General features: G+C 37.4%; 1 protein-coding gene across 3 annotated transcripts in view; it reads left to right on the plus strand.

Annotated features, from left to right (window-relative positions):
* Window positions 1-480: 480 nt before the first annotated feature.
* The window catches only part of LOC137988822 (E3 ubiquitin-protein ligase DZIP3-like), a 25,367-nt gene continuing 13,347 nt past the window's right edge, over window positions 481-12,500 (plus strand). Inside the window, exons 1-3 of one of the 3 annotated variants that reach the window (XM_068834775.1) lie at window positions 481-625; window positions 4,103-4,281; window positions 6,893-7,004. In XM_068834775.1, the coding sequence (XP_068690876.1) occupies window positions 6,902-7,004 (103 nt within the window). In that variant the 5' untranslated portion in view covers window positions 481-625; window positions 4,103-4,281; window positions 6,893-6,901. Of the gene's footprint in view, window positions 626-4,102; window positions 4,282-6,182; window positions 6,341-6,892; window positions 7,005-12,500 lie in introns of all 3 variants that reach the window. The other 2 variants (XM_068834776.1, XM_068834774.1) reach the window with 2 other exon arrangements.

Consider the following 12,500-nt stretch of genomic DNA (forward strand, 5'->3'; position numbering starts at 1 on the left):
ACAAATGCCGTAAACAAGATGTTCTGGCTTTTAACTGAATGAAGAGATTTATTTATCAGTTACCAATAATTGCACCTACCTCTAGATTATTTCCTCATTAGTTGCGGTGTTCCTAAAAGCGGTCGAAGTGACAAATTAATTACTAACATTCCTCTTCGGGGCCTCTTTTGATCTCCTTTTTCTTTGCAGATAATCTCACATAAAAAGAAGTCTAAATTTGACCTATCGGTGTCTGCTCAAGCGATTCCGTCAACAGTCAAACAGCATCCAACGAAAAACAAGCAGCTTTAATTTGAAGTACAAAGTGACTTACAGTGACAGTGTCCCGGGACAGTGTGCACGATGACATAGACATCAATCACGGTCAAAACCCGAAAAAAGTGAGATTTGCCATTAAAAGCGCGTGACCGATTCTTCAACAAGGCAACCCACTTGCCATGACAACTGTCATTCAAACATTACCAAATTTGGTAACTAAATCGGATGCTTCATTTTTTGCTGCGTCCAAGGAAGGTTCAGTTCTCCTCGTTTCCGATTGTAAATGAATTGTTTCGCTAAGTTAGGAAGCAGATGAAAAGGGAATCAATGCCGGACTGAAATACTATGAAATCCTCGTAAACCTTTGGTAAGCGTTTTAAATGAACTAATTGTTGATTGTTTTCACGTGACGTCATTAAATTCTAAAATGAAAATCGCAAAATATGTACCTGCACCACCTTGAATATAATCGAGATTTAAATCCTTTTACAAGTTCTTAGAGCTGTAGCGTCTTTCGTTTTGAAAATACAGCATTTTTAATTTCCTTGTTCCGCCTTGCGTCAGTTGCGTGACACCAAGATAAGCCAAGTGGCTGTTTGGTTGGAAACAAAGGCGTCATTAAATTCTAAAATGAAAATCGCAAAATACCTACCTGAACCACCTTGAATATAATCTAGATCTTTTACAAGTTTTTAGAGCTGTAGCGTCTTTCGTTTTGAAAATACAGCATTTTTAATTTCCGAGTTCCGCCTTGCGTCAGTTGCGTGACACCAAGATAAGCCTAGTGGTTGTTTGGTTGGAAAAAAAAAGGCGTTTTTTTTAAACTTTCAACAGTTGTAACGTGGCAGATCTTAAGAGATTGTGTTGATGCGTATGAGTATCAGCTCATGACTGAAAAGCACGCGTTTTCATAGCAAAGCAAATTCCAAATGGTTTTGTTGATTTCCGGCGGCCATTTTGGTGTACAATCATTTAATATTAGTACACCAAAATGGCACCTCGAAAGCCCACTTGCACCTTACAGGCATTGTGTGCCGTGGAACAATTTTCATTTATGAAAATCCCGTCAAAGCTGAAATTCATCAAATCAGATTGCTATGATAAGCAATGCGAATTTCCACAACAAAACAAACGGTAGATAAGCCTGTCGGTTAGGTGACCCTATTGGGTGGAATGATGGAACGGAGTGGTGGAACGGCGGAATTGCGGAAAACATGGAATATTGTAAAATATGAAATATATGGAATATTATAAAACACGGAAAATATGGAATATTTTGAAACAAGGAATATATGGAACATTCTAAAACACAGAATATACAGAATATTCTAAAATGCAGGATGAGAGGAAAGTCTTTTAAAAAGGGATATAAATAATATGTTTTTTTGCCCATAAGTAGTCTGGGTAGGATGAGTTTTGAAAGTTTTGAGTTTTGAGTGAAGCTCCAGCATTTGGCTAAGTAGCCTGACTTCAGGCTGTTATACACAATTGCGGTCTCATTCACACAGAAACCCTTCAAGCTATTCCTGCCAAGCCAACCACATGCTGGCAACGTCAGACCACAACACCAGGAACTCTGTCCCCTACTCTTTTTGACTAGTGTGTGAGATCTTTAATGTCCCAAAGAGTTAATGAACAAGGGCTGTGAGACGGGACCTCAGGCTAATCATCCTTATCCAAGAAGACTAGAAAGTCTAACCACTTGCAGATGTAGTTACAAAGGCAGCCTTTTCTCCTCAGTTATTGAAAGACTCTGAGTGTTGGTCCGGCCGGGGATATGAACCCACGACCCCTTGCATGGAAGTCCAGTCCGCTCTCGATTGAGCGAACCAGTCGGCGGAACATAACTTCGGATGATAATTAAATACATTTCCTTGCGACTAAAGATAAAAAATGTGTTACAGAGAAGAGTTCACCCCTGGGCGATATATTTCCCTGCTTCCGTTTTTGTGCCTCTCTAAGCCTGCAAACAATTTCTTGCTATAAGCCTGTCATACATGTATGTCAAACCAGGGACAAGGTTTGACCTGACCTGCAGCTATCCTGGTCGAATAAAAATTTTTTTCCACACTTATTAAGTGGGATGCCTGTGGCAGACTACTTTATAAATTGCTTGGTGTCTCGTTTTCATTGTCTTGTTTTTCTTTTTTTTAATTTGTGAAAACTTTACACAGTATTTATTTTAAGCGAATTGGAACAAAAACGTTGTTTAAGATGGGCTGATTTTTTTCGCACTTTCATAAAGCATTTTTCTGCCACTATGATTAAATGTTGAATTTGTCTTCTAACTTCAGCTCACTTATGAAATTTTCAGCTTTTACATTATAGCATTTAAAATCTAAAGAGATGCTTCTGTTATTTAATCAATAAATGTCAATGGAGTTTTCATGGAAGCGATCGTGACTTGACTGGGGAATTAGACATTTTTGACATTGTAATTTTAGCGAAATAAAAATCGGTCAGTGTAAACTGCAGACTGCAGACTGCAGACCGGGGGTAAAATGCAGACCGAGGTTATAACGTAACTGTTGAAAAAGCCCAAACCCATTAGAAATGCTAACAGTTAAGCCTAAATATTGTTTTAGGCCCAATTAGGCCTAAGGTTAGCATTTCTAAGGGGTTTGGGCTTTTTCAACAGTTACGTTATAACCTCAGTCTGCATTTTACCCCTGGTCTGCAGTCTGCATTTTACATTGACCGAAATAAAAATTGGTGTCAAGATGGTTTTCACAGTGACATGAAAAAATTACAAAATAAAAATTGCGAGGTCTTCTGAATTTTTATCTAAACAAGGGTTGAAGATGAGCTAGAAATAAAATAATTTTTTTTTCCAGTTCGGTAAACTCTTTTGTTTCGAAAATACAGCATTTTGAATTTCCGAATTGTCACCTTGTGTGAAATCACAATACAAAGCTGGTTGAAAAGCATGTCTCTTCCTATGATTTTCAGAAGTTTTTAACATTTCAAGTACATTACAAGATGTTTTCAAACAAATGTACTTTATCTCATGAGCAAAACTAGTAAGCGCTTTTGTGGCAAAGTGAACTCCAGGTGTTTTCGTTGATTACCGGCCACCATATTGGTGGACCACGGACAGTCCACCAACATGGCGGCATTGTGTGAAATGCTTCGGCAAGTTAATGACTGAGAAAGGATGTACTGCACAGACCTGAGAATTGGAGAAGTGGTTTATATATTTCAAGTTGTTTGCTTCTTTTATTAAACGGTTTCGAATTTGTTTTTTGTGGCATGACAATGAAAACAATCTAAACATGCGTGCACTGCCCAATGCTGTTTTGGCAATATTGCTGCTATTGTTTTGCCATTCTATTCTCACGTTGTTGCTTCCTTTTTTTGCCATTCTAGTCGAACAAAATACATTTGTTCAAATCCTGAATAATGTTAACTTTTCTAATTTAGTTATTGAAATCACGGTGAGGAATGTATTTTGAGTCCCTGAAAATTCGCTGTAAAACTGGTCATAAAATCTTATCAGTCCAATGCAAACACAAACAACATGCATTTGTGGAACAGTACCCTTGTTGATTTCACTGTACATTGTGTGTTATTTAATTTAAATCAATGTAAATGAGTTTTTGGGGAACACCTCGTGCAAACTTTGAAATCCAAACTGCATGAATATGGACGGGAGTGTTTACATTTTCGGCATAACATTACTAGTAAGATGACCTGAAACACAAGTTGCAAATGAAAACAAATCAAAATGAAACTTGGCCATTATGCATTATGGCCATAATAATACATGTACATATTAAAAGGCCACCTTCGCATTTGGCTTTCTTGAGTGCAAATATATATATTTTTTTATTTCGTATTGTAACAGAAGATCCTGGTCAGCCTGTCTGGTCAGACTGATCGTTTGCTAGTCAAAACCTCAAATGTACCCGACAAATGTCCAATGACCAGTGCCTATTTGCGGGTTTCCGGTCTCTGTCGATTGTGCCAAAACATCGCAGGCGCACTTTCCCACACTAAGAGAAGGAAAAATGTGGAAAGACGATGGTAAGTGTCTCAATTGCCTTTAAGACATGTACAAACTGTTATCATTTCTTTTACAAGCTGATTTGCTAAGTCAGTGCCTTTTTTAAGGTCTTTGCTACAAAACCTAATTCATAGACCTAATCGGCTAACTCAATGTTGTACCCAATTCAAACCCTTTGGGAATAAAACGTTTTGTTCCAGGTATTTCCATATCATTTAAATATGAATGTTATATTATCTTGCAAATACAAAACACAAAGAATCTTAGTCCCGGGAGATTTGAATTGGGTACAACATTGAGTTAGCCGATTAGGTCTATTCATACACGATTTCCCTAGAAGGTGTTGTTATGATATGTCACAGGCGGACCACCCTCTGTCGGTGTTTTTGTTATTGATCTGTAGAAAGATAAATACATTACAGCGGTTGCAATTTGCTTGGCAATAAAGTTTGAAAGCAAATAATTCAATGAAAGAACAAGCAAAGTGTCAACCAAGTCCTGCGTTATGTTTTTTTGGTCGTTCTAAGCTGTTTTTAGGAGTCATTTTGCGAGATGTTTTCTTGATCGCCAGTTAGAGAGTCAAGAACATTGATAAGGCAGGCAACACCTAGCTGCAGGCCTGTGACCTCATCTAGGGATGTCCCCATACCTTCGCTGAATTTGAGCTTCAGTGCTGTTGCCAAGCGTTGGGATGCCAACGGTCACATTGCACTGATTAGTAGATTTGAATAGACTCAAATGCTTCAAATTCCTTTGATCTGGTTTCTTGGACCGATCATGTTGAGAAAGCTTTATTATAGATTTAAGGATCGCCTTTCTCTGTGAATTTTCCTTCTCTGAGTGTGGGAGAGTGTGCCTGCAATGTTTTGGCACAGTCCAAGAGGCACAAAAATGAAAGCGGGGACACATATTGCCCAGGGGTGAACTCTTCTCTGTAACACATTTTCACATCTTTTGCCGCGAGGAAATACAAAATTATCATCCGAAGTTATGTTATCTTACCCAGAGAACTCACAGGCAAAAACTGTATTATTTTATTTTATATCCTTTTTTTAAAAAACGTTCCTCTCATCATGCGTTTTAGAATATTAGATGCATATTCCGTGTTTTAGAATGTTCTGTATATTCTGTGTTTCAAAATATTCCATATTTTCGGTGTTTAAGAACATTCCATATATTCCGTATTTTAGAATATTCGGTGTATTCCACATTTCTGCCGTTCCATTATTCTGTCAAATAGGGTCACCCTGTCAGTGGAAGGTAGGTCTTTAAAAGTTTTGTGCCAGGACGTTTCGGCCAATAACTAAAAAATGGTGTACCACACAGAGTTGAGAATTTGAGAAGTTGTTTATGTATTAGTCTTTTATAAGACTTCCTTTTCTCTCCCTTTTTCATCGAACGGTTTAGAATTTAGTTTTTTGTTGTGAGGCAGTGGAAACGATCTATAGGCAGTGGCTATTATGGGACCCATATACTGACCTACATGTATAAATTATTTTCTTCTAATAGAATGATTATTACAGGTTCTAAGGGAAATAGTCAAAACAATTGTACATGGACAGGACCCACCATACATCGAAAAAGATGGTGGTATCTTCTTGTACCCCATCCCTCCCACCTTAAAAGATGGTCTCTTGGTTGTTTAACCCCCTCTCTGTCAAGAGTAAGCACTGACGAAAAGATTCAAATCTCGCTGTGCTGACTTCCTGTAGAAGCCTCATTTTCAGTATTCAGGTCAATAATTTTCATCAGGTAAATGGTGTCTTGTATACCACCCCTCCCCTTAAACAAGGTGGGTCCTCTTCGAGTACACTTGTTTTGCCACTTCCCTAACCCTAACCTTGAACGACATAGCCATGCAGTTATTGAAAGCTAAGCATTTTAAAGTGGGTGCTTACACATAAATAACTGTTTATCTCAGTGCTTTTTGAAATGGGTGCCAGACTAATGCGAGAAACACAAGGCAGGTCAGATGGCTGGTGACATTGAACAAAGGAGGTATTTTGTCAAATTAAAGAGGCATCAATGCCGTTGTTCGATAGCTGAACTGTACATGTATATAAAAGAATTTATGAAAAGGTAAGACTTTCTGAGTGTCATTGAACCTGTAACAATCATACTAAGAAGACTCTTGTATGAATAGCAAGTGTGGGTTGGTGTATGGGTCCCGTACAAATAGCCACTTTGTGATTTTATCAGTTTTACGCAGAAATACATGTTTTAGGCTTTCTTTTGCTCCAGAATTGGCTTTGAAGCTTAAAATTTATGGTCTTCATGATCATTAATGTTACGAAAATATCATACACTAATAATCTAAAATGGAGTGATTCTAGAATACCCAGCCACTATTGCATTCTTGTAGTGGCACGAACAATCATCTGCTTGCTACCCTGAACTTGTTCACCAGTGAGGAATTAATGTTAGGCACTGGAGTGGTACACCGACCTATACATGCTATTCTCCCCCCGTGGCACCCAATCCCATTATGGCTTAATCTTCTAAAAAAAATCACACTTTCTATAGTTGAGGAAGTGCCTGATTGATATCCTATGAATATTGTTGTTTTTTTTTGTTACATCATGAACAAACACTGACCTAGTTTTAACAATTTTTCTTTTCTTGTGCATATAGTGAGGGAAGATGTCAAAAAAGCCTGAGAAAGGTCAGAGGCCAGTATGGAAGGTCGTCAAAGACGTTAGTTTGGAATTATTTCGGGGGAAGGAAAAAAACCGTCAACATTCTGGTAAAATTTTTCTACATGTAGTTTGTGGTACATAACAGCAATATATCTTAATGACAATCATGATGCATGGTTTCTATTAAAAAAAAAAACAAGGGCTAACTGATTTGATTTTCAAATTTGGTGAATGTGAAAAATACATGAATTTGGTGACATTATATATATCATGCATATATATTTGCCAAAAGAAATGTTTATATCATTAGAAAGCTTATATGGGGGTTACCAAAAGAGTTACCAAAAGAAAGTTACCAAAAGAGTTAAACATGCAAATGTTGTTAGATTTGGAGCTTTATCCCATGTTAAAAAAACAATATGGTTTAAAAGGATACCTTCATTCAAGTAAAAACAGGCATCTCAATTAAAGTTGAAATGATTATTTTTGGTGCAAAACAAGATTCTAATTTCACAAAAATTGTATAACCAGATGTCTAGATAACACAGAAGATCTTTCAGGAGGTTTTTAGCTGATCTAAATTGCCTTTTTGAGCAAAGTTTGAGAGCAAAGTGAGTGTTAATTTCTGTGGAAAAATAGCAGTTTCAACAGGAATTCTTAAATCCATATTTTCTCCAAAAAAAAAAAAAGATGTACATAACTTTGAAAAAAAAAAAATACAGTGCATCTGGAGACATAGTAGGCTACAGTGTGCATCTGGACAAATTTGAGCAAAATCAGTTTTTTAGTTGTGGCTGTCGAAATGTTTGCAGTCATGTGCTTCAGGGTTTTCTTTAAGGTTTTAAGTAGCCGGAGTTTTTTGCAAAGTAGGCGGTTGTGGGTCCAGAGGACCCATACGATGGGCTATAGCCCATCGCTTCTAGGGGGGTCCGGGGGCATGCTCCCCCGGAAAATTTTTGAAAAGTGAATGCCGGAAAATGCATTTCCTGGCATTTTGGGCCATGAAACTCAGACATTAGAGGGATGAATCAAGCTGCAATTATACTATGAAAACCATGTTACTCAAAGAAAGACGAAGCGACATTTCAATAATACAACCCTATAAACAAAAAGTTGAGTGATATGTTATTGTATCTTTTTGGTGGTTTTGCTGGAGCTAACGAGCCTGGCAAATATTGCCACTTGAAAACATGGCACATACTTGAACGACTAGACCAGCAAAGGCTTCTGATTGGTTGTTAAATAAAGAAGCTGATTGGAGGATACTAATTGGCCAATGGCGTAAAGGATGTTTCGATCCTGTTTAGGTGTGAAGATGACACACATTCGTTCCATTGTGTAATTAGCGGGAAAATATGCTTGCGGAACTTGGTTGTAGTAATTTCGAAAATTGAAAATCACTCGAGCGGTTTAAGAGTGATGTAGTTTTTTCCAAAGAGTTTAGGAGTTCCGTAAAGCAGTGAGAGTTGATCAAGAGTGACGTTGGATAAAGATCCGTTGTCATGTTGAACCGTAGAGATGCCCTCGAGAGGACGAGCACTTACGCGGGCAAGTAGAATTTAACTCAGAGGAGCGTTACGTTCAAGTGTTTAAATAAAGTCTACGAGTCCTCAGCTTCTACGTTCGCTATAAATGATCAACTGAAAGGTTCGAAGTGAAAACGAAGGAGCGGTTAGTGAATGATCAGGGGGTAGTTTTGTTCCTCAGTTGAGTTGTGGTAAGAGATGAGTGAACGCAGGCTGAGCGTGTTGCTCGCAGAACATCATATGTAAAGAAATTTCTGGTTTGAGAACAAAATTTTTGAAAGTGCTTCTTTGTTTACAATTTTTTTTTATGATTGCGGCGTGATTAAAGGAAGTTTTGCGCGGACTAAAACGTCCTTGAGTGATTTTTCCTTCCTGTAAGATACAATCGGTGGCTGTTTAAAGGGAACCTCCACTAAAACAACAAAATAACTTTAAACCACAGAACATAATGTTTACAGTTGGAATTGCTCAATCATTTTCCAATGAAAACGTTTGTATTCGAGAAAAATAAATTCCAAAAACGCTTATTTTGGCTTTCAAATTTCCTGGGCGACGCCATCTTGAATAATTGTGACGTAACTTGGTTGCTTTATTGTTCTGATACAAAGAGCGATTGTTCTGGAACAATAGGGCAACCAAGTTACGTCACAATTATTCAAGATGGCGGCGCCCGGGAAATTTGAAAGCCAAAATAAGCGTTTTTGGTATTTATTTTTCTTGAATACAAACGCTTTCATTGGAAAAAGATTGAGCAATTCCAATAGTAAACATTATGTTCTGTGGTTTAAAATTATTTTGTTATTTTAGTGGAGGTTCCCTTTAAAGATATCGAAATCCAATATGGCGGACAACAAATCATATTGTTCCTACTTTCCCGCCACCGCAGCAAGATTTTTTCAAAACGAAAGTCTCAAGCATAACGTTTTTAAACTGCCCTTGAGTCAGAAGTCTTTTATGTGTTTTCAGAAAAGATAGGCACTGCAAATTTATATTTGTATTGAGCCAAAGTAGTTTAGACCTCATAAACATCATCTCCTCTACATGTCTTGACTCTTTAAACAATGAAAGTAGCCGGCGAAACCTGACAGAGAAGCCGGCGAACTTCGCCGGCTGCCGGCTCTTATATACAACCCTGTGCTTGAACTTTCTGTGTTGATACACATGTAGTCCATGGGATTTCACAACATACCCAAAGTCCTATTTCAGTTTCGTGTCATCTCTTGTTAAATGCTTAGGATAAATTGTAATCAGGTTATTGTTAATATAGTTTTTAATTTCAAATACTAGCATTTCTATCAATACTAGTGTAACTTATAATACTAACCTTACATGTATAACACTAATAATAATTATTCCTTGCAAGAATCTAAACATTACTGACACAGCACGTTACGCGTCTCCGAAAAACTAGCCAATCAAAATCACTTCCGTTAAGCACTTGACCAACCTCGTTCCCAGGGTCCTCTCGGCTTTCAATATGGCGGCGGGTCTTGAGAAGACCCTGGCACACAGTGAACTAAAAAGATCGCTGATTGGTGCTTTTCTCACATAAACTCTGATTGGTTTAATGTCGAAAGAAAGATGGCGGCTAGTGAGGAGAGCCAGAAGAAGAACAGAATTCGTGTTTAAATCATTTTCAAAATTGTAGCTGTTCCGTAAGAAGCAGCTGCAAATTAACAAGCATAACAGTCAAAAATAATTCACCGTTTTTTCACGTTGTACGATGATCTACATCAGGCCTCGATTCCAATTAAAACTACGCTGGCTTTTCACGGCCTCTGGCATAGCGATCGCTCTATAATATAGAAGGATATAATGGTGTTTGAAAGACGCAACGGTAATTAAGTGATTTTATTTCGTACGTACCTTTACGTTTTGGTTCATTTTGGCGTCTCACAATAGACCAATTTCGATATATTAAAATTCAGTCCTAAACAAAAGACATCATCTCGAGGCTCTGGGGAATAAATATAAGGATTTGTATGAGTTTATTCCCCAGAGCCTCGAGATGATGCCTTTTGTTTTGGACTGAATTTTAATATATCGAAATTGGTCCATTGTAATTCCTTGACGCGAGTATTGTTACTGCTGTTCAGTGTTTGCACCATGTCAGATTGTTACAAATTACAAAATTGTGCAACAGGGTTCATAGATTATTGATGTGGTTGATTTAGCAGTTGTATGTGGTTCTGTTGACTCGTGTGACAGCTGCAACAAAGGCGGGTCTGTTAAATACAGGTCAAGACTAGAGGTCGCTGGTCCAATAATCAACAACTAAGCCAAAAGTTTCCCCGAGACCTGAAACAACATTTTTGTTGAGTGATTAGCGCTAGCAGACACTTTTGGTGTTGTTTATTTGTCTGCAGCACGGTGACATGTACACTCACCTGTGGAATGTGACCTGTGTTTTATTTCAATAGACTTGCAGCTGCAGTAATCCATATTCTTTCCCATCCCTTCCACACTCTTCAGCTAGTGGTGCACAGAGAGATCTAGCTCGGTCGGTTTTCATTGTTGCCTTTTACTTTCATTAATAAAAAATATTAATCTCCTCACCCCAAACAAAGTGCATGTCATCTTGTAATTTTCCAAGAGAGTTATTTAAGATTGTGAAGTCTTAACAATAATTATTATTCTTGAAAATAATTTTAAGGCTTATCCTTATAGTCTTATTGACCTGTTAACTTGCTAACGACTTCAATTTTTGCTTCTTCTGATTTAAAAATATAAATATGTATATTAAACAGTATTCTTTAATTTTGTACACATTACTTTTTTAGCATCACACTCCTTTGAGTTTTCTTGTACTCCAATAATTTAAGTTGAATTATTCGTTTTCAAAACATGCTTTGAAAATATTCTCTAGCATTGCTCAAGTTGTGGCATTTTAATTACTGTCTGAAGATGTGGTACATCGAGTGATGTGGGGGAAGATTGCGGACTGGACAGGGGGATTGGGAAATAAAATTGAAGGTGACAAAGCACAGGAAATTTGCAACTTCACCAGCAACAAGAAACTATTTCACAAAAATAAATAGTGTTTTGTTTCTGGAATGGTAAGGGCAGGAGAAAACATAAAATACTGTAGTGTGGGTCATTTGGTCGGTCATATATATATTTTGCTTTGTCTATTGAAACTCTCAACAAAGAAGGACAAAAATGTGGACGCAAACTATCTGAACGGTTAGAAGCCTGTCAAGGAATATTAACCATTAAAGAGAAGAACATAATGATACTTGTCTACAAATACCTAATTTTCCTTCAAATGCCACAGCATAAAATTTCAAATTCCATTTTCTGTGAATCTTCCATTACTTGTGGTACATGTGAACCTAGGAAGTTACCAGTACTAGCTTTAAAATAATAACTGGTTCCTGGAAAACCCAATTTACTACCGGTACTACAACTCACCAGTGGGAAGATTGTTTACATTACTTATTACCATGAAGAGAGATAGCTTTGGATTTTTCAACAATATGTCCCTTTAATATAACCGAAAATCATTCAGATAGTGAAAACTTCATATTTATGACCCATTTCGTTCACTTTCATGCTTGTCAGCATTATGATTTGCTATACTTCAGGTTCACATGTTCACAAGTTTGTTTTTACGTCTCATAGATGTTCAGATGTTCAATTACAAACTCTGTTTTGAATGATCACTCTACTTCATTGTATAAATAGTTCACCCTGAAGTCTAAATAGATACAATTCGTTTCTGAGTAAATGAAATGAAACAAAAATGTAGTTTAAGGAATGGAGGCAAAAACAAACCGTGCCATTGTCACTGCCTCCGAAACAGCAGATTAAAAGCCAGTTTGATAAAACAGCAAAGATCCACCCCTAACCCTGGGCTCATTTGACAAGAACTGCTAAAGATGATGAGATGCTTATGTTTAGGACTTGCACAAATTGTGCCCTTTTTTAATTAGGCTCAACAGATTTCATGAGCAGCATTCCAAGACATCACATTGTCTTCACTGGTAGGACAAGACATGGAAAAGATCTTTTCATAGCTTGAAAAGTGCAAGAAGCAGATTGCTAATCCTATGGAATAGCATGTTCAACAATGTACAT

Source organism: Montipora foliosa, unplaced genomic scaffold (genome assembly GCF_036669935.1).
Source record: "Montipora foliosa isolate CH-2021 unplaced genomic scaffold, ASM3666993v2 scaffold_429, whole genome shotgun sequence".
NCBI classification, from domain to species: domain Eukaryota; kingdom Metazoa; phylum Cnidaria; class Anthozoa; order Scleractinia; family Acroporidae; genus Montipora; species Montipora foliosa.